The sequence below is a fragment of the Impatiens glandulifera genome, chromosome 2 (assembly GCF_907164915.1).
Source record: "Impatiens glandulifera chromosome 2, dImpGla2.1, whole genome shotgun sequence".
NCBI lineage: Eukaryota > Viridiplantae > Streptophyta > Magnoliopsida > Ericales > Balsaminaceae > Impatiens > Impatiens glandulifera.
This window is the reverse complement of record NC_061863.1, coordinates 60,785,323-60,810,524: the sequence shown is the minus strand read 5'-3', so window position 1 is coordinate 60,810,524 and position 25,202 is coordinate 60,785,323. Positions and strand designations below refer to the sequence as shown.

Genomic DNA, 25,202 nt, shown 5'->3' with positions numbered 1-25,202 from the left:
ATGAAAGTAGCAATAAATAATAATAAATTATTGAAACACATTTATATCACCAATTTGTAAATAAATATGGTATTTTTTTTTTTTAATTTTGACAGGTGTATTTGTCACTTAAATAATAAATTAAAATAAAATCTTTGTTTAAAAATATTTTATTATAAATTTATAATTGATTTAAATAATTATATAAATTAAAATTATTAATCTAAGAAATATTAAAATAGATAATAATTATAAACTAATAAAATTTAAATGATGGCTTGGTTTTGCTTCGACTTCACTTTTGAATGAATCTAGAAAAGTTGAGATGACATAGAAATTGGGCCGGCCCACTGTAAGCTCATTGTCTAGGGCAGGGAAGATCCACCCCATGGACAGTCCAATGACTTTAATACTTTTCTTATTTCTGTGTTTGAATCATTTAAAAAGAAAATATTAAATAATAAATTATCTACGTGCAAAACATACACATCCGGCATAGCAATAATAAATTATCTACGTGCAAATCATACATATCAATTATTTTCATTTTATTTTTAAATATTATTATTAGGGCAACCCATTTATGCAGAACCATAGTGGAAGTCAACATTTTCTTCTTCTTCTTGTGAATTGTGATCCACTCAGATATCAGAATAAATATACTCAAGGCTGGATATATATCATATTTCTTTGATATAATAATAATAATAATATGTCTTAAATCAAATGATTTGCTTTGGATCTCAGGAATACGTATGCCCGACGGCCTCTTCTCTCTAGCTAGCTATAAATATAAATGCAATGCATATATATCTCTCATCATATATTATATATACTCTCCCAAATTAATTAACTTTCATCAATCGAAATGTTTACTGCCAAGGCTATACTGATCTTTCTCTTATCATCCCTTCTTTTGGTTACTATTCATCAGGTTTCCTTCTTTTAATAATTATATATATTCATGGATCATGATCAAATATTAATATATCCACTGCATGCAGGTGCCCACTCATGGAGCTACAGAAATAGCTCAAAATAGTTTGCATGTAAAGTACAATAACGACGAAAAAATACCGTCATTACTGAGAGTTTTTCCGTCACTAAATAAAATTACCGACAGTGACCGAAGTATATATTTTTTTTTCTTAATATTAATATCATTCTATTCCGGGTAGACTTTATAAAAAGTTTTTAGTCCGTTTAGAGTTTAAATCCTGGGTTCGCCTAACTCTCAGTCTCCTGCTCTATCTCATCTCATGTGTTTCTAAATGTCTTAATTCATTTGATGTTTCAGAATGTGCCGCAATGTGCGTGGCCTATTGCGACATAAAGATGCCCGGAATGAAGAGGGATTGCCAGAGGGTTTGCTCCGCTTGCTGCGCCAAGTGCAACTGTATTCCACTCCCTGGCGCAAAGCCCTGCAACGGGACATGGGATAAAGTTATTTACCATAAGGTTGAGGTTACATGCCCTTAATTATATAAACAAACTCCATCATCACTCAATCATATTTGTACGCGGTCTCAAATATGTTGTATTAATAATGTCCCTTCTTTCCTTCCTTCCTTCATTTATGTTGTTTAATTTATACGTGCGTGCATGCTTCTTTGATTCTTCATTGATTTAATTCATAACTTTTATTAAAATTTTGAATCAAATAATTAATATTTGTTGATTTTCTTATTGGATTCATTAATTCGGTTGAATAAAAAAAAAAAAAAAAAAAACTCCGTCTGCTTGAGACAGAATTGATTGACTTTTGATATATAGTTCCACCTACAGGGTAGATGAGATCAATGGAAATAGTCTCTAAAAATAAATTAAGTATAAAGATGAAATGAAAAGTTTAAAAGAAGCAGTTAGACTTTTTTTTTTCTTATTGAATCAATATTCAATAAATCTTCCATTACATTTTAATAAAATTATTTAAAATGCAAGAAATTATAATTTCAAACCCGGATTGATATCATTTAACGTTCAATTATCGTATCTGAATACGTACTATATCTCGATGACAGTGTCGACCCACATCATTTGATTACTAGACCCAATTTTTTTTTTTTTTTAACTCACATTAATAATATTTATTATTTTAAAATAATATACTTATCCACAAACATTTTATATATAATGAAACTGTACAACACCAACAATAAAATAAAAGGCATAGAAACAAAAATAAAAATTACAAGGCTATTTTTTTTTTAATAAAGATTGACTACATAGGATTGAGTATGTCCTAACTCAAACCAACTCTGCTTTGCTGGACCTGTTGATGATCTAAGAACTCGAAATTTGTTGTGAGATGTGGTTATATTTTTGTGTTTTTTTTTTTAATTTTATTTGCTCTAATGTTATTTTGTGTTGTTCTGTTTAAACAATTCTTTTAATTATTTTTTATTATAAACAAACCATTTAAAAAAAATTCAATCAAATATTTCTATTTTAGTTCAACTAGAATATTAATCTAAACAAAATATGAAGAATCAACTAGGATGACAATGCGGTTCAGGGTCGGGAATAGGAACTTCGTCCCACCCCGATCAGAGACATTCAGATACCAACTATCCCCGCCGCCCCGATCAGAGACGGTTCGTGTTGCTGAGCAAGTACTAGAAATTATAATGTTTTAAAACCAATTTAAATAAATATTTTTATTAAATCATTGTCAATAATATTGTAATAATGCCTTCTTTTTTTTTAATTATGCAATAAATCCGAGTAAAAGAAAATTAATAATAAAAAAATCTTAATCAAAAATTAGAAAAATTAATCTTAATCAGAACCCATTAGTCTGAGATTGAGGGCAGTTGTGGGACCATGCAGATTGTTCACTCCATAGACAAGCTAGGAATATGGCACCGGTTGCCGGTGATCTTGGGGCTGTAATATCTTGTCATTTTCAGACACTTTCACCAGCAGTACAACATGTTAAACGTGGGCAGAATTCCGGTTGGTGGTGTCCGTTTTAACCTTGCTGATTTTCCATACAGGACGGACCATGGGAAGTTCAACAATCCCTTCAACGATGAAATGGGAATTAGCCAAGACAACTTTTTCGGGGTTGATCAGAAAAGAAAGGTATACATACAAAGTAAACTAACATGAGAAACAATTAATAAAGTAAGTATGGAAGTTTCTCATGAACATTGATTAAATTGAGCAGCTATTGAAGCCAGATCCCGAGGTGGTGGCCACGAAATTGCTGGCTCTGAAGAAGCTGATAGACACGGGAAAATAGTTCAACATAATCGCGGCCTCTTAGATACAGTTTATGATCCACAATTGAATCGACCATTTGGAGGATACAAAACAGATTCAGTTGAAAGCGCCAAGGGAAGTTGCCAATCAGTGTCCGCTGCAATCGTGATGGTGTACGCGTTTCCTATATAAGGATGCAAGTTCCATATATGGGAATAACGCCACGAGATTGCACAAGGTTAGAACGTTTAGGGATGAGAAGTTGAATATTGGTAAAGACGGTCATCTCCTCCGTGATGAGGATGGGATCGCCAATTCGCCATCTCCGTTGATGTTCGTAATGGTTGGGCTTAGGGATGGCAATGGGTACCCATATACCTGTGGGTACATATCTGATGATCGGGTTCAGGTATTTTAAATTGGGGTTTGAGTCGGGATGAGAGTAAAAAAGGTTAATCGATTGGGTTTGGGGATGAGGAGTGTTGGAAACCCAAATTGATGGTGTACGCGTTTTTTTTTCGTCTACCCGTTTCTCTCCTAATAGAAAAATTATCCCGTCTTTAAGGATGGTTTGTGTGATTCGAAAATTATTGACCCCATTCCTTACCTTCCTCACGTGCTCCCGCGGTAGGAGACGAAAGACTTTTTTGGTAGGTTCGACCAGTGCACTGTTTATTAGAAGAAAACGTTTTTCGTGTGTTAAGGCGAGGTATATTAAAGAACTCCTTGACTTACCATCCTCTACATCTCGTAAAAACATAGAAAGGAATGAGTAACCGAAAATAGAGTTCTTTAGCATAGACCTTTTGAATTGGCCCGTACAAGTTTTAAATCGATACACTCGCGGATGTATTGTTTTAATTGATTTGAGAGTTGCCACTTTAATTTTCTTCCCAAAACTAAAGAAAATAAAATCAAAGATTCGTTTTAAGAGTTCGGTGTTTGGTTACGTATTAAGAAAGGGCCTACGGTGCTATGTCTTATATACACGTATGTCTTTTCAAATAGTTTTTACTCCTAAGTAATTGGTTAGTTGATGTTTGAAAGATTGTTACGTTTTCGTTCTGAGTTCAGAACTCTTTTTGCTTGTGTGAGAAATATTAATCAGTTTTGCAAATGGGCTAATCATATTCACGAGATACTTGACGATGATAAATCAATAAAGGCACTGAGCACAATTCCCAATGAAGAAAAGGATCATGATTCTCGAGGGAGAACAAATGAGTGTAAACAAATAGGACAAGGATTCAGATCAAAGTTTAGAAATTTATTTCTTTGAAAAGAAGAAAAGATAATAAATTAATTCAAAATCCTAAGTGTTTCCTTTTTGAAATTCTCGGAGTTAAGAAAACTCCGAATACAACACATAAAAACGAGTCATTTTTAAAAATGATTCCCAAAATTCTCAAAACTTCACATGATGGTCAAAAATATTGTCAAAGCTCAAAGGTATCGAGTTTTGAATTTTCGGAGTTATAAAACTCCGAATATGACACTGCAAAGATAAACGTTTTTCCAAACGGATCCTAAAAATTATGAAAATTTTTATGGAAATTAAAAATATTTTTAAGAAGTTACATTTTTAATTTCATAATTTTTGGGCTATGAAATTCAAGTTTCTTTATGATTTTAACATTATCCTTAATCCCCTACATAGATTCACATACCTACATAGATCCACATAAGGTATTATATGAAGGCTTCTCTTAATACGCCTGCCTAAGTTATACTTGTTTAGCATACCTGTCATGTTTAGGGTTTCTATAACTTGTATCTAAGCAACTTTAACTTCTGAAGTGATGGCACTGAGACAAGAGTACATTTGACAAAAACTACGAGATCACGTATAAGATACAATTCGTCCAGTATCAAAAGCATTAAAATTCAATAAAAACAATTACCTTAGGATCATCATTAAAGTTAGATAATCAATCCACCTGAATACTAATCCAATCTGTAGATAAAGTTATGTAACTTCTCTTAGGATCAGCGGCGATGTTGAATGCAAAGAACGACTTTGTAAAGGGATCGTCAACGGAAAAAGAAGAGAGAAATTGTTAATTAAATGGGAAATACTGATTCATATTATAACCGATCGGTACTATGACTTAAGTAATAAACGCGGACAAAATTGTCTCCCATTTTTCGTGGGGTTTTAGGGTTATACCGATTGGTTTTAACACCAATCGGTATTACCAATTTATGTTATAACCAATTGGTGGGGATGATCGTCATTTACCATTTTTTTATTAGTGAACATTGATTAAATTGAAAGAGTAAACGAGAGAAATATGATGTGACATCACGTTATTGGCTGGAAAGTGGAAAATGAAAATGTATAAGAAAAGAGAGAAAAAAGAATAATTTTATTATTTTTTCAAACAATCAAATTGCACTATACACGATCATTCTCTCTTTTAAATTCTATTCCCTAATCATTTCTTTTAATTAATATTAATTGGCAGGTTCCTATGATCAATTTAGTTGGCCTTGAAAGGGGAGTCTTTATCGGAAATGGTTTCAATGGGTCACCAAGCTTGTGGGAACTCTTGAGCTCTGGAATTATCTCGTGTGGCTCAAGAACATCAGGATGTGGACGGCAAAGATCGACCTGATCAAGTTGATTTGACTGCTCTCGAAAGTAATATATTATTTATTATTATCTATTTTAATTTAGTAGGCGTCTACTCACTACTATCTAGATTATTAATCTAAGCAATTTTGTGTATATATTAAGAATGTTTATACGGACAGAGAAAGAAGCGTCACAAAATATAATAAATTTTGTAAGTCTCTCCTTCTTATTCTCATCTCCAACTAAAAGGATCTGACCGATTGCTGAGTGTTACAGAGGGAGAGAATCACTCACAAAACTTGGAAAAAAAATTCTATAAATTCTTTTAATATCTTAAAAACAATTACAAGAGTTATTATCTTTCTCTTATTTTCTTATCTTAATTCAGAGTCGCATAAATTTTATTTATATATTAAATAGAAAAAAAAAACTTTAAATTTTTTACTTTAAAGAAATTTATTTTAAATATTTTATTTTTCTCATTATTGCAAATCTTTTAAAAAAATTTAACAGTACGTGGTAACTGTTAGACTAATGTAAGCGATCAAAACACTGAATGAATTGTACGGCAATGATGTGGAGGAGTTGGATCTATTGGTGGACCTGATGGCAGAGAAGAAAATCAATGGTTAGTGAGTCAACTTTTGTCATTTTTCTCCAATCCAGGTAATTAAATTATGCTCATTTATATTATAAATTAATAATTGAGTGTTTGCTATAAGTGCACAAAATTATGACCTCGAAGTTATGGGTTTTGGTGTTTACACTTAAGCGATATATTTAATGACATGTATGCATGCATGTATGCATGCATGTATGCATGCATGCAGGAGGTTAGAGGCGGACAGATTTTTCACAAGCGATTACAACGAGGAAACATACATACACGAAGAAAGGGTTGGAGTGGGTGAATACGACCGAAAGCCTTAAAAATGTGTTGGACAAGCACTATCCTGAAATGACCACAAAATGGATGAACTCGACTATAGTGCTTTTAGTGTTTGGGATGTTGCTCCTAATTCTCAAAACCCAATCCCACTCTATTTTAGGATTCCTTTCTAGCTAATTAATTTTTTGTTGAGTTATAGAGTCTACACTTATAATAAACTTTACATTGTTAATTAAAGCTTATTGGGTTTGTATTTGGTTTTGAGCTGGGGTCTGACCAACAATTATTTAGGTTTATTACATTAATGTTTACCCTATAAATATGTGATTATTAAGAGTTTAAATAAATTAGACATAATTCTAGAGAGATAAAATGTGAGACAAAATACTCGGTATTCCCTCTTTTTCTTCTTCTTCTTCATAGTGAAATCTGGTGGCGGCTGAAGTGGACGTAGCTCAATTTGAGTGAACCACTATAAATCTGTGTTTCTTGTGTTCTTCTTTCTTGAGTGTTTTTTCAAATCGTTTCAAGCAAGTCAGATTTGGGAGATAAAAATCCTAACAACTGATATCAGAGCAGCTATGTTAAATTTGAGCATTGGAAACGATGTCAAGTGAGAACAGTAAAGGACATGGGATTGGAAGATTCGATGGGACAGATTATGCATTCTGGAGAATGCAGATTGAAGATTATCTCTTTGGAAAGAAGCTTCATGTTCCTTTGAGTGAGAAACCAGAGAAGATGGTTGAAGCTGAATGGAAACTCATTGATAGATAGGTTTTGGGAGTTGTCTGATTGACGCTAGACAAGACGGTTGCTCACAATGTAGCAAAGGAGAAGACCACCACGGGTCTGATGAAAGCTCTTTCTGATATGTATGAGAAACTATCTGCTAACAACAAGGTACATCTAATAAAAAGACTCTTTTACTTAAGAATGGTTGATGGTGTTGTTTTTGGCACAATTAGAATCCCACATCGGAAGATAATGGGAGTGAAAGAAGTTTCTTAGTATATAAAAGAAACTATATTCACAATTAGCATAAATCCCACATCGGAAGATGATGGGAGTTGGGGAAGTTTCTTAGTGTATAAAAGAAACTCTCCCCTCTTTGGTTTATTGCACCCAAATTTGTATCTCTTCTTCCTTATTAATTGATAGCCTTAGTGCTCGGAGACGTAAGCAACATTTTGGCCGAACTCCGTTATCAAATTTTGTTAGTGTTTTTTCAGTTTGTTTTCTTCTTTTGTGGTTCTGTCAGGGTTTTTCCCCAACAAGTGGTATCAGAGCCGAAGGTTCGTCCTTGGCATGGTGGAGTCTTCAAAAGGGGCGTCAACTCCTTCGTCATCCTGGACGAGGACACCGATGTCGAATTTGAAGTTTGCGGTGGAGATCTTTGATGGAACTGGGCATTTCGGCATGTGGCAAGGTGATGTTCTAGATTGTCTTTTTCAGCAGGGTCTAGATGTTGCTATTGAGGTCGGAAAGCCAGATGGTATAGAAGAAAAAGAGTGGAGTATCATGAATCGGTTGGCGTGCGGAACAATTCGGTCGTGCCTGTTCAGAGAGCAGAAGTATGCTGTGAAGAATGAAACTTCTGCACAGAAATTGTGGCAAGCATTGGGGGACAAATTTCTGAAGAAGAGTGGTCAGAATAAGCTCCTTATGAAGAAGCGACTGTTCCGGTTTGAATACCAATCAGGTACTACGATGAATGATCATATAACTAAATTTAATCAGTTAGTAGCGGATTTGTTAAACCTTGACGTTAGGTTTGAGGATGAAGATTTGGCTTTGATGTTGCTATCGTCCCTTCCTGATGAATTTGAACACTTAGAAACAACGTTACTTCATGGGAAGGGAAATGTTTCTCTTGATGCTGTAAGTTCTGCTTTATATAGTCATGAATTGAGAAAGCAGGATAAAAGGAAAAGCAAAGTAGATACAGCAGATGAAGCATTGATGGTCAGGGGTCGTCAGCAGAGCAAATCAAAAGGGAAAGGAAGAAGATCTGAAAGTAGAGTTGCCAAAGATGAATGTGCTTTCTGTCGTGAGAAAGGACATTGGAAGATTAACTGCCCAAAGTTGAAGAAGAAAGAGAAAGATTCTGAAGATGCGAATGTTGCAGAAAACAAAGGTGATGCAGATTCAGAATACTCTTTATCGATGTCACACAATATATCACATCCTGATGCGTGGATATTGGACTCAGCCTGCACTTATCATATGACACCAGTTCGAAAGTGGTTCTTTGACTTTAAGGAGCTAGATGGTGGAGTTGTTTACATGGGAGATGCTAATACATGTAAAATAAAGGGGATAGGTTCAATCAAGCTGAGGAATGATGACGGATCCACCAGAATTATTAGAGATGTTCGGTACATACCGAATATGAAAAAGAATCTCATTTCTTTGGGGGCCTTGGAGTCGAAAGGCCTACATGTGAAATTGGAAAATGGAGTTCTTAAGGTAATATCTGGAGCGCTAGTGATGTTGAAAGCTATCAGGAAGAGTAATAATTTGTATTATTATCAAGGTAGTACAGTTAATGGGACATCATGTGTATCAACTTCCGGGAGCAGTAAGGAGTTAGAGGCAACAAAGCTATGGCATATGCGATTGGGGCATGCTGGTGAGAAATCTATGCAAACTCTTGTCAAGCAAGGATTGTTGAAAGGTACAAAAGTTTGTAAGTTAGATTTTTGTGAATATTGTATTCTGGGAAAACAAAGGCGAGTAAAATTTGGCACTGCTATGCATAATACCAAGGGTATTTTGGATTATGTGCACTCAGATGTCTGGGGACCTGCCAAGACTCCTTCTTTTGAAGGTAGACATTACTTTGTTACTTTTGTTGACGATTTTTCCAGAAGAGTATGGGTGTTTACGATGAAGAACAAAAGTGAAGTGTTTGAGATTTTTCTTAAATGGAAAACTCAAGTTGATGACGAGACAGGAAGAAAGATCAAAGTTCTCCGGACTGATAACGGTGGAGAATACAAGAATGATCCATTCCAGAAGTTATGCCAAGAGTGTGGCATAGTTCAACACTTCACAGTTAGAAAAACACCACAGCAGAATGGAGTATCGGAACGTATGAACATGACATTGGTGGAGAAAGTTCGATGTATGTTGTCTAATGCTGGGTTAGACAGGAAATTTTGGGCAGAAGCTGTGTCATACGCTCAACATTTAGTAAATCGCCTACCATCATCTGCACTTGGTGGCAAGACTCCATTAGAGGTATGGTCTGGAAAATCTGCAACTGATTATGATTCTTTGCATATTTTTGGTTCTGCTGCATATTATCATGTAGTTGAATCAATGTTGGATCCACGAGGAAAGAAGGCTCTTTTTACGGGATTTAATACGGGAGTTAAAGAATATCGCCTCTGGTGTTTGGATGCAAAGAAAACCATTATCAGTAGAGATGTTACTTTTGATGATTATTCAATGTTGAATAAGGTAACACTAGACAAAGTTGATTGTACTCCGCGACAGGTGGAGTTTGAGCAGATAAAGATAAGCCCAATAATTAGTGACTCTCCGACGACAGACGAAGAGTTAAATGAGGAAGAGGTTCTGACCCAAGAACCTTCAGAACAAAGTGAATCAATTGTTGTTAATAGGCCAAGACGAGTTATTCAAAAACCAGGTCGGTTTGTTGACATGGCGGCCTATGCACTTCTAGTCGTAGATGATGTTCCATCCACATTTTCAGATGTCAGTCGAAATACTGAAAATAGAAAAAGGAGAGGTGTTATGAAAGATAAGATGCAATCTATTCAGAAGAATGAGACATGCAAGTTGAGGCATCTACGAAAAGAGAAGAAGGCTATTGGTTGTAAATGGATCTTTGCTAAGAAAGAAGGATTTCCTGAAAAATTTGATGTTCGCTACAAGGAAAAATTGGTGGTTAAAGACTACGCTCAGAAGGAAGCAGGTGATTATAATGAAGTACTTTCTCCTATTGTTAAACACTCTTCCATTAGAATTTTGTTGGTCTTGGTAGCGCAGATGAATTTGGAGCTAGCTCAACCAGATGTGAAGACCGCAGACATACACGGTCATTTGAATGAGGAAATCTACATTTATCAACCAGATGAATTCAATGTTGCTGATAAAGAAAATTGGGTTTGCAAGTTGAACAGATCATTGTACAGGTTGAAGCAATTGTCGAGACAATGGTACAAGCGACTTGACAAGTTTATGATGGAGCACAGGTACACAAGAAGCAGATTCAGTTCATGTGTGTATTTGCGCAAGTTACAAGATGAGTCTTACATCTATCTACTCTTGTACGTTGATGATATGTTGATAGCATCAAAGAGCCAATATGAAGTTGACAAATTGAAGGCTCAATTGGGTAAAGAGTTCGAGATGAAAGACATGGGGAAAACCAAATCTAATTGTTTAGATTTTGTAAACAGCTTCCGCGTTTGAGTCGGCGCTGAAGAGCGTCAATTGGAAGCACTGAAGGATTATTTTTTTAATATTGAAGATTAGTATTTGGATATTGTGCCAAGGTGGAGATTTGTTGTTTTTGGCACAATTAGAATCCCACATCGGAAGATAATGGGAGTGAAAGAAGTTTCTTAGTATATAAAAGAAACTATATTCACAATTAGCATAAATCCCACATCGGAAGATGATGGGAGTTGGGGAAGTTTCTTAGTGTATAAAAGAAACTCTTCCCTCTTTGGTTTATTGCACCCAAATTTGTATCTCTTCTTCCTTATTAATTGATAGCCTTAGTGCTCGGAGACGTAGACAACATTTTGGCCGAACTCCGTTATCAAATTCTGTTAGTGTTCTTTCAGTTTGTTTTCTTCTTTTGTGGTTCTGTCAGGGTTTTTCCCCAACAGATGGTACTTCTATCACTACTCATTTGAACGAATTCAATATAATTGTGAGTCAACTGGTATCTGTTGAGATTGATTTTAGGGATGAAGTTAGTGCCCTGATTTTGTTAGCATCTCTACCAAATAGTTGGGAACCTATGAGAGCACGAATTAGTAATTTAGTTGTAAATGCTAAACTGAAATTTGTTGAAGTTAGAGATCATATTCTTGTTGAAGAAGTTCGTAAAATTGATTCTGGTGAAATGTTTAAAGGTTCTGCTCTGAATGTGGAAAACATAGGCAGGGGTAATGATAAAAATTTCAACCGAGGTAAGAGAAAATCTATGTCAAGGAGTAGGAGGAGTCAGTCCAAGTCTGGGCAGACATTTGAGTGTTGGAATTGTGGTAAACAAGGTCATTTGAAGAGGAACTACAAAACATCGAAGAGAAACGGTGTTGATAAAAATGATGCATCCAACGTTGTTACAGAAACTGTCACTGATGCGTTACTTCTGTCTATTGATAGCCCGATAGATTCATGGGTTTTAGACTCGGGAGCGTCTTTCCACATCACTGCCCACAAAGAATTAATGGAGAATTATGTGGCTGGAAATTGTGGGAAAGTTTATCTCGTAGATGGTGAGCCACTAGATATTGTTGGCATGGGGGATATCAAATTGAAGATGGAAAATGGTTCTATTTGGAAGATTAATAAGGTGAGACACGTTCTAGGTTTAATGCGCAATTTAATTTTTGTTACACAACTTGATGAAGAATGTCACAATTTCAGTTGTGGAAATGGTGCGTGGAAGGTGACTAAAGGAGAAATAGTTGTTGCTCGAGGTCACAAAATAGGAACGTTATACACGTCTTCAACTTGTAGGAAACAATTGATGTTGTAGTTGATGACTCGAAAAACAATGAGCTATGGCATTGCAGGTTGGGTCATATGAGCGAAAAAGGGATGAAAATTCTTTTAAAGAATGGATAGATTCCGGAACTGAAGTTTGTTGAATATCAGTTATGTGAAAACTGCATTCTTGAAAATAGAAACGGGTGAGTTTCTTAAAGATTGGGAATGAGCTCAAGAAAGAAATGCTAGAGTTGGTACACACTGATGTGTGGAGACTTGCACTTGTTTCTTCTATTGGTGGATTATACTACTATGTGACTTTTATAGATGATTCGACAAGAAATGTATGAGTATATTTTATGAAGCACAAGTCTGAAGTATTTTCTATTTTCAAGAAATGGAAGACTTTGGTTGAAAATAAAACAAATCAGAAAGTTAAGTGCTTGAGATCCAACAATGGAGGTGAATATATCAATTTAGATTTCAAAGAGTATTATGCTGTGAATGAGATTAGTATGGTGAAGATTGTTCCCCGGACGCCTCAAAAGAATAGAGTAGTTGAACGAATAAATCGAACATTGAACGAGCGTGCTAGAAGCATGAGATTGCATGCAGGTCTTTCTAAAACCTTCTGGGCAGAAGCTATCAATACTATTGCCTACTTGATAAATAGGGGACCCTCTATTCCTCTTGAATTTAGAATACCTGAAGAAGTCTGGAGCAATAAAAAGGTAAATCTTTCTTATTTAAAAGTGTTTCGTTGTTTATTATATGTTCATATTAATGAATGTGATAGGAGCAAACTTGATCCAAAGTCTAATAAATGTTTTTTCATTAGTTATGGTGATATCGAGTTTGATTATCGTTTCTGGGATAATCAAAATCGGAAGATCATTCGTAGCAGAAATATTATCTTCACAAAGATTGTGTTGGGAAGGCATCACATGGTGATTCCAAGTTGAAAGAGACTAGTATGGTCGATTTAAGAGAATTTTCAGCTGAATATATACCGACTGTCGAAGAAGACCAGTGCGTTATTGAAGATGAAATCGTTGAGAACGTGGTCTTAGAGGCAAATAAGAAAACACAGGTTATACAATTGAGAAGATCATCAAGGAATCAAAAACTAGTCGAGAACACAATATTTGGATCAAGTTTGCTCTGAGCATGACAGATAGAGGTGAACCTGAATGCTATGAGGAAGCAATACAATCTGATGAATCGGTTAAGTGGGAGTCTACGATGAAAGATGAGATGAACTCTTTGACGTTAAATCAGACTTGGGAGCTCGTTGAGCTATCAAAGGGAAATAAAGCACTTCACAACAAATGGATCTTCAGGATTAAAGAAGAACATGATAAAACCATGATGTACAAGGCAAGATTGGTTATAAAATGATTTCAACAGAAAGAAGGTATTAACTACAATGAGATCTTCTCTCTAGTAGTTATATTAATGACAATCAGAACTATTTTGAGTTTGGTTGTGAAAGAAGACTTTCATCTTCAATAAATGAATGTCAAAATTGCTTTTTTTTCATGGTGATTTATATGAAGAGATTTGCATGCGACAACCAGAAGGATTTAAAATCAAAAGAAATGATGAGCTTGTGTGTAAGCTTCAGAAAAGTCTGTATAGTTTGAAACAGGCTTTAAGGCAATGGTATAAGAAGTTTGATAGCTTCATGAAAAATAACAATTTTCTGAGGTGTGAAGCTGATCGTTGTTGTTATATCAAGAGATTTGATAAATCGTACATGATTCTACTCATCTACGTTGATGACATGTTGATTATTGGAGCAAGCTTGTATGAGATTAACAAGCTCAAGAAAGAGTTGTCTGAAAAGTTTGCAATGAAGGATTTGGACGCTGCAAAACAAATCATTGGGATGAGAATTTTGAGGGATGAAGAAGTTCTCAAACTTTCACAAGAAGAATATATGAAGAAAGTTCTTAGCAGGTTCAACTTGTATGATGCAAAATCAATTACTACCCCTTAGCTAGTCACTTCAGACTAATTAAAGATCAGTCACCTTCAACAGAAGAGGAGAAAAATGATATGGCCACTGTTCTGTATGCCTCTGTCGACATTATTTGTATTATATATGCGATGGTTTGCACAAGACCAAACATAACACATGTAGTGAGAGTTGTTAGTAGGTTCATGAGCAACCCGAGTAGACAATATTGGGAAGTAGTAAAGTGGATACTAAGATACTTAAGAGGAAGTACATGTCTCGCTTTATGTTTTCGAAAGTCTAATATGAGTTTGGAAGGATATGTTGATGCTGACAATGGTGGTGATATTGATAGTAGGAAGATCAAACATGGTACATTTATAGTCTAGGAGGTACTGCAATCAGTTGGGTTTCAAAATTACAGAAAATTGTTGCTCTTTCTAGTTGTGAGGCAGAGTATGTTGCTGTGACAAAGGCTGCTAAGGAGTTGATGTGGTTACAACCCTTTTTGCGAGAATTGGGTCAAGACTACGAGGGAAGTGTGTTGTGATACGACAGTCAGAGTGTCATTCATTTGGCAAAGAATCCTATTTATCATGGCAGGATGAAACATATACAGGTTCGTTATCTTTTCATCCGGTCATCTTTAGAAGATGGAGTATTAGCTCTTGAGAAGCTTCTCGGGAGTGAGAATACAGCTGATATGTTGACGAAAACTGTGACAAATGAGAAACTGAAGTTGTGTGCAACTTCAGTTGGTCTTCTTCGTTAAGACACCGGATGAAAAGTCGCTATTGATCGAGAGATGATGAAGTTAGTCTTCAAGTGAGAGATTGTTGAGTTATGGAGCCTACACTTATAATAAACTCTACATTATTAATTAGAGTTTATTGGGTTTGTATTTGGTTTTTGACTTGAGCCTGACCAACAGTTATTTAGGTTTATTACCTGAATGTTTACCCTATAAATATGTTATTATTAAGGATTTACACAAGTTAGACATAATTCTAGAGAGATAAAGTGTGAGCAAAAAAAATTATGTATTTCTTCTTCTTCGTAGTGAAATCTGGTGGCGGCTGAAGTGGACGTAGCTAAATTTGAGTGAACCACTATAAATCTGTGTTTCTTGTGTTCTTTTTTATTAGTGTTTTTTCAGATCGTTTCAAGGAAGTCGAATTTGGGATATACAAATCCTAACATCTTTATTATAGATTGAACAATTATTAATAAGTCGTGGAGATTAATATTTGTATTTATGGATTATTTGTTATAATATTTAAGTTTGTTAATATGTTGATAAAGATTTGGACGTGTATTCATGCATAAATAAATTGTAATGCCTGTAATATTTTGTTAATATTGAAGTTTGAAAGCTGAATTTATATTCATATATATATATATATATATTTTTGTGCAAGGACTAAATCAAATATAAGTCATGTTTTATATACTAGCTAGATTATTATGAGAATTTTTTTATCCCTGTTTTTATTTACGTGGCATTGGCCCGTTGTTTTAAGTTGACAGGTCATTTACTTTTTATTTGGACGTCCAAATTCTAATTCTTAATTAATTAGCTGAGTACTCTTGGGCAGCAGGCGGCTAATTGGACCAAAAATGGAAACTGTCAAACAAAGAAATATTTTATTTATTTTAAAAAAATGTTAATAAAATATTAAAAAATATAAGTTGAAACAAAATTGCAAAAAATTAAAATTGATAATCAATGGAGAAAACAAAATGCAGGCATGCACGAACACCAAAAATATAACTTACATGAAAGTTCTTCAAAAATTAACCGATTGATGGTCAACATATTATTGATCCTTTCAAGGCTTGAAACTTGATTTGTTATCCCTTTGTGGTGATGTTATATTTTTACTATCATGTTTATTGGATTTACCATTTATTTTACTATTATATATATCATGTTTGTTGTAAACTATGTAAAGTGTATTTTTTTTTTTAATATAATAAATGAGTTTCAAATATAAATATCATAATTGTGTGAGTTGACCAATTTTCAAAAGGTGATGACTTAGAGTGATTAGTACGTAGCATTTTGACTTTGGGATCTTCGTCTCTATCAATTTAATTGTTTAAACTTGTAAAGAAAGTAATATCATAACTTTATAAATGTATATAGTACCAGCTAGATAGCTTATGTAGTACTGTTTATTTTATAATATTAAGGATTGCTTCCTCAAAGTTAATAATTAAAAAAGTTATTATATATCAAGTCCTTGCTAAAATTAAAAGTTATATATATTCTAGCCTTGATTAAATTTATTCTGGGTGAGGTGATATCTGAGTGGATCACAGTAAGAAAAAAAAAGCTGACTTACTAATAATATGCCTAAAATTTTATATGGTAATAATTACTACCTAGCTATTGCATGTTACAATTAAAAGAATGAAGCAAATTCTAAGCTACTTTAATAAATTCTTCAAATTGTTGTTATATATATATATATATATATATGCATTCATGTTTATCTTCCTTCTCATAGTCATGTATATATAATGTAAATGATTAAGAAAAATATTTTAAAATTGAGAATATTTTCACTGCTAATTATATGAATTTTTAAGTCATGAATTATGTTGAGCATATAGTTATAAGGGTGGCAACAAATTATGAGTTACTATTTATTATTATTATTTGATAAACATTCTTTAAGTTTGGGGTTGAGGTGATTGGGGTTGAGAGGTGAATTAGGGTTAGATTCGAATTACTATTTATTATTATTATTATTATTGTAATGGATATTTAATTTTACTAAGGGCAATGATTTCATCAAACATTACTAATATTTGAAAAGTTTTATGTTACAAATCTTGACATGGCATGCTCTTTCATAACTAACTCTCTCATATTGATTGATGATCCACCATATGATATTAATTGTATCTCCTTTGGAAACAAGATATTTCATAAACTAAAAGAAATAACAAGTGGTTGTTCGATTCGATAATGAACATGAAATATTGTAGTGTCATAGTCAACCCACACTAGTGTTCTCATTATCGTTGAAACTAAACACTGAAATTAGGTTCGATATATCTAAAAAAAACTGACATAAAAGTCTCTCTTCAACACATTTAATAATCGCCGTTTTGCATATCATGACAAACTTTGTGTTCCTAGATATATATGTTTAGCTTTTGGGGGATCCGGGTTAGAAAACAGATTGACCAATATTCCAGAGCTAATTGAAGATTGATTTTTTTTTTCAATTTTAAAACCATTTTGCATTAATCACGTTATCGCAAAGAAACGTGCCTATATGAAAAAAATGGTTAAGAGGGACCTGTTACAACAAACAGGAAACATCAAAAGATTGCGACCAAAAGGAACACTCGCATCTGATCATTGGACCCGAAACTTGAAGATTAATTTCAAATAATGAATTGATTCCTAGCTATTAATCAGAGATTCCATTAATTAATATACATTATATATGTTAGATATGTGTAGAAGATGAGTACGTAATTAATCTGTAAACACATGAATTGATCAATTAATTACCCAGTAAAAATAAACAAATTAAATATATATATTAATTACAAGTGGAGAGGTTCAAAAAATTTCCTAGCCGAGTCAAAATCGGGATGTATGAAACCGAGGGAGCAAATAATTAATTAATGACAGCTAACTTTGTACACAAAAATCTAAACACAATGGAGTGTTTCAAACGATATGCTTTGGATCTCAGGAAACCCCCCCACCCCATCTATATATAAATGCATGCATATGCATATATCATCTCATCATATACTCACAAATTAATTAATTAATTAAGCATCTAGCTCGAATTCATCAATCCTCAATCGAAATGGCTACTGCAAAGGCTCTACTCTTTCTCTTATCATCCCTTCTTTTGGTTACCATTCATCAGGTATGTTATTAAATTAATATTCCTAGTTTATAAATTTCGTTTCTAATTTCTGAATATATGCAGGTTTCTTCCTCACAAGTGATCAAGCCACAGGTGCCCACTTATGGAGGAGCTCCACAAATGGCTCCTATTTATCCTCCATCTATCCCTGTCGACCCTGCAGTCATCCCCAGAAGTAAGACGATCTCTCTCTAGCTAGCTAGCTAGCTCATCTCATTTGTTTCTAAATATCTTAATTCATCTGTAAATTCATTAATTGATGTTTCAGGGTGTGCCGCAATGTGCGTGGCCTATTGCGACATAAAGATGCCCGGAATGAAGAGGGATTGCCAGAGGGTTTGCTCCGCTTGCTGCGCCAAGTGCAACTGTATTCCACTCCCTGGCGCAAAGCCCTGCAACGGGACATGGGATAAAGTTATTTACCATAAGATTGAGGTTGCATGCCCTTAATTATATAAACAAACTCCATCATCACTCAATCATATTTGTACGTGGTTGGTCGACTCAAATATGTTGTATTAATAATGTCCCTTCTTTCCTTCCTTCCTTCATTTATGTTGTTTAATTTGTACGTGGTGGTGCTGCTAAGATTCTTCATCTTCTAATAAAACTGAAACCAGAATAATAAACTCACACTTCATATTCCTCTTTATGAAGAAGGTTGAATGAATTTCAATGCTTTCTCCTACATTCTTTTTCTTTCTTTTTTATATATAGTTACTGGACACAAAAATCTATCTATCTATCTATCCTTGTTTTCTATTCAACTGCAAAAGAAGAAAAGAGTTAGATATTATATTTTCATCTTCAAACACTCGAGAAGTGCCCAATGACACAAAATAAGGGCATGTTTATCAAAATTTCAGGAAGAAATGTAAATGAACATTGAACACAAACTGAATTTATGAAAATTTGGTAGTATAGGTTGCAATAGATTCTTAGCCTCCCATAAAATTCGACAAGGTGCCTCATGCAAGAAGAAGATCATGGTAAGTACTGAATCACTGAAAATTGTGAAGAATGTTACGTCCTTGTCCATCATATATATTGTTGTGTATGCAGCAGTAACACACGGTTGAACAGAGTTTGAAACAACTAGCACTTTAGCAGCTTGTTTATTAATAGTGCACACATTCATTCCTCCTAATCCAGATCATTCAAATGGCAATGCAAGAGTATAACATGAAATTTTGTATTTTTGAAAGTGAATGGTATCTAGAGTTGTTGGTAGGATCAAATAAACATTGACCGAATTTCTCCAAAGTTTAGAGAATGATAAGATTTGTTATTCAGAGCAATTGATATGTGTTATTTTTTATATAATTTATTTATATGTTTAATTTTGTATTTTTATTCTATATTCTTTTATCCATAGTAAATTTATAACAATATCTATAAAAAAAATTGAAAAAATAATAAAACAAAATGCATTAAAGCAATACACAAATGTAGGAAAAACAATAAACACCGCATTAATTAAAAACATAAGATGAATAATAAAATTAACGATAATGATCATGCTAGGGAGGAAATACACCAATTCCGAGAATTGATACATTATATATATATATATATGGGAAGAATGTCAATTTTACATACCAAGTTGTAAGAAGGTGTCAAATTTACTTATTAAGTATCAAAATTCCATTTATATGTATGAACTTGTCAAAAAGTGTCAAATATATTTAAAATAACAGAAATGTTAAACGGTTTTAAAATTTTTGCCACATGTAATATCCACATATTTTTTATTTTTTAAAATTGACATTACTTTAATTATTTTTTATTCTAACAAAACATTAAAATCTTTTCTTATTTATTTTCTCTTTCTTTACCCTCACAACTTACCATTTTCTTTAAATATTTCTCTCTTCATTTCTCCATCTATGAGTAATTTTATTATTAATAATAATATTTAATTGATTAATTATAAAAATTGTTCTAAAAAGTAACGAGTTATTAAGACTTCGCCACATCACTAGCAATTTAGGATTCGGCCAACAAAGACTTCAACCACAACATTGACAATTTAGGATTCGATCAATGAATGTTTCAACCAATGATGATGATAGTGTAAGGTTTAACTGAGAAATACTTGGATTTGAGGGTTACGTCTGGGAGCTGATAAAGTTTAACAAGGTGAGTATTATGAAAACTAAAATTAAAACAAGTCGGTTAAGGAAGATTTTACCTTGATTCGGCATTGTCCGCTAATGGCGACAATGATTTAGGGTTTGACTAATGAAGATTTTGGCCACAACGTCTATGATTTAGGAATCGGCCAACAAAAACTTCCACCAACGATGATGACTATTTAAAGTTCAGTTAGGAAGCACTTGGAGGTTAGAAGAAGATAAAAATCCAAAAGAACTTGAGTTAATCAAAGAGAGAAAAGTTAGAAAAAAAATGGAGAGTTGTGGAGGAATGAGAGAGAAAGTAAAAATAAGTTTTAGTTAAATGGAAAAATAATTAAAGTAATGTCAATTTAAAAAAATAAAAAATATGTGGATATTACATGTGACAAAAATTTTAACATCGTTTAACATTTCTGTTATTTTAAATATATTTGACACTTTTTGACAAGTTCATACAGAATTTTGATACTTAATAAGTAAATTTGACATCTTCCTACAACTTGGTGTGTAAAATTGACATTCTTCCCATATATATATATATATATATATATATATATATATATATATATATATATATTTATATATATATATATATTTATATATATATTTACTTATTTATGTGTAATAAGTACTTTTCTAATAATATTTGTTTTGATGTAATTTTTCTGCTCGTGTAGTGTAATTATTTGCGTTTATTTAATGATGTTTAATTTTTTAAAATATGTACAAATTATTGATATATAATAAATTTTATTATAATTTTTTCTAATTTAATGATAGATTATTGAATTCAATTTATAAAGTTAAATATATAAGTAATTTTGAAAATTTTGTGTAAATTTGATTGATTTTAAGTTTAAGAATAATTTAACTTAAAAGTAAAATTATATTGATGATAATCAATGAAAAAGAAAGGTGTGGGAAGTGGAGTCTTGGAAACATATGAAGTGTATAAGTCTCCACTTTCATGGTTCCAAATTTCCAAATATTAATTAATTAAAATATATTTTTAATTAGTTAATATATTTTCACTTAATTATATAAATATATAATTATGAAAACTTTGATACTATTAGATAGATATTCATATTATAAGTACATATTTTAATTTTGTTAAAATTATAATTAGTATATATTTTAATTTTGTGAGTAATCATTCTTCTTTTAATTCAACTCTATATAGTTGCTCCGAATCTACTGTTCCACCTCATGTTAGTGATCCGACCCGATCAACACTACTAAAGATTGTAAACAATTCGGTTCGATATCCCTGTTTCAGCACAGGAGTCGGGATCTTTTGACTCACTCTATGTCCAACACAAAAAGACAATTATTTCTTTGATAAAATTAAATTTCTTATTAAACAAAATTTTCTTCTTTTTTTAATAATTTATGTTTCTGATAATATATATATATATATAATATATATATATATATATATATATATATATATATATATATATATATATATATATATATATATTTGACATTGAACTAGCTTTTGATGAGTTTTATATAATTGTGGATTTATCTCATAATTGAAAGAGCATGAATCAAGACACTAGATTGCAATTTTTTATTTTTTTTATTGTTGATTTGAAGGGTAGAATATGTAGTGGGACAACACGAGGGGAACAGCAGATCCAAACTCTTGGAAATATTTGTTATATGCTATATTTCCCAATTAAAAAGAAAAATTCTCTGTGGCAGTGCACAAAAATATTTATATTATTTTTTAAATAGTGTAAACAAATATTTTTATTGACTTATTTTAAATAGTTGAGAAAAAATTATCATTATCTTTTAATTGTTAAATTTATAAAACAAAATATAAAAAATAGGAGATATGAATTTTATCAGTAGGTAAAAATAAAGAAAAACATATATATTTTTTATTATTTATTTTTTTTATTAATGATACTTTAATAACTTAGATAAGGTAAGGTAGAATTTGATTAGTCTAGTTGTGACAAATTTTCAAATATATATTTTTATTTTAAAAGTTGTAATACATATATTAATAACATTATTGTAAATTGATGTATTTAGGGCGGGAATTAGAACCGAATAAATAATTACCATTATCGTCCCGATTATATTTGATACCAAACTTAAACGAAAATTTTCGTTTCAATTTTTTTCGATCGGCTCGATTACTGTTGGACAGTTTCTAAAACGAAAATTTTGTTGGACGACTCGGTTATCGTAGAACAATTTTTAATTGTCATCCCTAACCATCAACCAATGCCGTATTTAACAAACCGTTCTAAATTTAGTTCGATTTGGCTCTGAATTCGCGTATAGATATGTGGGTGTGGTTGATATGAACTTGAGCCGGTATCATTCTTTTCGGTTCAGTTTAGTCAATTCGGTTCGGTTTTATTTAGCCAGGTTGAGCTGAGGAGTCCAATCCCCTTCCCTTGAGTACAGTTTTGAATTTATCGAAGCCGCGTCGCGACCTAGTTTTTTCCCTCCCTTCCCCGCCCAATTGTTTCACTCTCACTACTGAGCGCTTCGCCTCCTTATCTTTCTTTTATAAGGTTTAGATTAACATGGGCAACTAGTTGGTTCAGACTTACTTCAGAGGCGGAATAAAAAATGTCTCTTTCAGCTTCTCAATCATCTGAATCTGCGAACCCATTTAGTTATAATCGAAAAGATAAATCTCTCGGCGTCTTATGCTCCAAGTACCCTTTTCTCTATCCTTTCTCTATCTATCTTTCTATCTAGATTTCTTTGTCTTATCTTTGGATCATTTCTGATCAGTTTCTTGAAGCTGTATGATCGAGATGATGTTGAGTTCATTGGATTGGACGATGCGGCGGCAAAATTAGGTTCAAATTGATTTCTGGCTCGTTTATATTTATCTTCTTTTGCTATCTTATCTATGATACCCAGTTGAATCTAATCGGTCTTACAGGTGTAGAACGTAGAAGAATCTATGATATCGTAAATATTTTAGAAATTGTTGGGGTATGTATACTTAATTCTCTCATTCCTTCCTTCATAAGGTGTTTGTAATGCTGCCAAATTGTCCAATTGGTTGTTTTCTCAGGTTTTGTCGAGAAAAGCGAAGAATAAGTACTCCTGGAATGGATTCGGCGCTATTCCTCAGACTCTTGACAAGCTAATGGTATAAAGAAAAAGAAACACAGTTTGATACAAAAATGACAAATTGAATCTGAGTTGTTTTGACTTTTTCACAGAAAGAAGCAGTAAAAGATAATTTTCTACAAACCATTGGCTTGAATACTGGTGGCTCCCAGGTATTGTTTTTTTTTTTTTTTAACATTGATGCAGCAGAAACTGTGAATGTTTCTGATAGTTTCTAGTTTAGGTGTCTGCTGAAAGTGGTTCTTTGAATGATAAAAATCAAATTTCACTTGCGATTGGTAAGTTATTGTTTTTTTGTGCACATTGTTTAGAGTCTATGTTCTTGCAGTAATCATTGATTCTGTATGCAGAGAGAAGGAAGGATAAATCTTTAGGGCTTCTCACGCAGAACTTTGTCAAGCTCTTCCTTTGCTCCAATGTATTATTCCATATCTCCCTGTGGTTTTATAAAGTATTTCAAACAATTGTTTTATCATTGGTCTTCTTTCTATGCAACACATTTGATCTCTGTTTATACAAGTATATGAGTTCATGTTATTGTTGGACTATCAGTTGCAACATATTATGTTTTAGTTATTTCAAACTCGCAGGATGAATTGATCTCTCTTGAGGATGCTGCCACAGCATTGCTGGGTGATCTACATGATCCACAAGCTATTAAAAGTAAGTAACCAATCTTTCTGTTTATGCACAGATGGTTTAATTGGTTGGATTCATTTGACTGACACATTTGGTTTAAGATAACTCTGCAGCAAAAGTGAGACGACTATATGATATTGGGAATGTCTTTGCATCAATTAACATAATTGAAAAGGTAAATATATGGAGGATTCTGAAAGGGTTGGAGTGTGTCCTCTTCATGTTTTTCTCATATGGTTGGCTCTTTTTTGTGTGTTGGTTAATTTGTAGATTCCACACCCAAATACCAAGAGACCGGCATTTAGGTGGCTGGGAGCGGAAGGCTGCACACCACCCAAAAGTATAGTAGCTGCTTCTGCACCGAATTCAAACAATGACATGAAGAGGGTTTTTGGATCTGACATGACAAACACTGTGAAGAAATCTAAGATATCTGAAACTGAAAGTCAAAACAAAACTGGCGATGAGAGAAACCCAATGAAACCGTTCCGTGGGAAGATTGTTTTTGGCCCTTTCCAACCCATGAATGTTGAAAGCAGCGTTGTAAGGAAACGGGTAGCAGCAAACTTGGAGAAGCTGGCCTCTTCTTATCGTCCTCAGTACAACAACAGAGGTATCATTATTTGTACATAAACATAATAAATAGTATTTGGATCCTGATGATTTGAGTTTATTGATTGTTTGACAGCTCTGAGCGAGACGTTTGATCATTATGTTTTGGCGCGGAAATCTTGGTGCGTTGAAGTTGGTTCAACAGAAAGAAACAACCCGAGGAACATGCCTTCTCCTTAATTAGCATTTCTGGTTCTACTAAACTGCCATTATCTTTTACTTGAGAGGTCTCCGGATGCTTTTAGACATTTTTTTAAATTATTACTGCCTGAAGATGAAACCCTTTGATGATTGACATTTTATTTGCACTTTCTATATTTTAGGGTTGATTTTAGAAATTACCAAATTTCATTCTCTCTGTTGTTGATAAATTTTATTTTATTTATGGTATACAATCCTAAAAATGCATAAACAGGAAGTTCATCTGCCATATTCATGTCAGAAAAATCTGCTTCTGCATTCCAAAATTGATACACCTATCTACCCACTGCAGCTCTTGTTGTAA

General features: G+C 33.1%; 2 protein-coding genes and 1 pseudogene across 2 annotated transcripts; all 3 read left to right on the top strand.

The window, feature by feature from the left end:
- Positions 1-847: 847 nt before the first annotated feature.
- Positions 848-6,820, top strand: LOC124925126 (annotated as a pseudogene).
- An 11,314-nt stretch (positions 6,821-18,134) lies between these two features.
- On the top strand, positions 18,135-18,647 carry LOC124925125 (snakin-2-like). The gene is made up of 3 exons (XM_047465097.1): positions 18,135-18,197; positions 18,261-18,372; positions 18,466-18,647. The coding sequence occupies exons 1-3, from the start codon at positions 18,135-18,137 to the stop codon at positions 18,645-18,647; spliced, it is 357 nt and encodes a 118-aa protein (XP_047321053.1).
- A 4,008-nt stretch (positions 18,648-22,655) lies between these two features.
- Positions 22,656-25,056, top strand: LOC124927171 (E2F transcription factor-like E2FF). Its single transcript, XM_047467535.1, has 11 exons — positions 22,656-23,019; positions 23,099-23,166; positions 23,253-23,305; positions 23,388-23,465; positions 23,539-23,598; positions 23,670-23,724; positions 23,797-23,864; positions 24,037-24,109; positions 24,187-24,260; positions 24,356-24,698; positions 24,774-25,056. Exons 1-11 carry the CDS (start codon positions 22,931-22,933, stop codon positions 24,875-24,877), a joined length of 1,065 nt encoding a protein of 354 aa, XP_047323491.1. The 5' UTR covers positions 22,656-22,930; the 3' UTR covers positions 24,878-25,056.
- Positions 25,057-25,202: the final 146 nt, after the last annotated feature.

Bases quoted from the DNA above. Each gene is read 5' to 3' on its own strand.
- LOC124925125 (XM_047465097.1), top strand. From the start codon at position 18,135: ATGGCTACTGCAAAGGCTCTACTCTTTCTCTTATCATCCCTTCTTTTG. The intron at 18,198-18,260 runs GTATGTTATTAA...GAATATATGCAG, and splicing joins TTTTGGTTACCATTCATCAG to GTTTCTTCCTCACAAGTGAT. The intron at 18,373-18,465 runs GTAAGACGATCT...TTGATGTTTCAG, and splicing joins CCCTGCAGTCATCCCCAGAA to GGTGTGCCGCAATGTGCGTG.
- LOC124927171 (XM_047467535.1), top strand. From the start codon at position 22,931: ATGTCTCTTTCAGCTTCTCAATCATCTGAATCTGCGAACCCATTTAGT. The intron at 23,167-23,252 runs GTTCAAATTGAT...TCGGTCTTACAG, and splicing joins CGATGCGGCGGCAAAATTAG to GTGTAGAACGTAGAAGAATC. The intron at 24,699-24,773 runs GTATCATTATTT...ATTGTTTGACAG, and splicing joins TCCTCAGTACAACAACAGAG to CTCTGAGCGAGACGTTTGAT.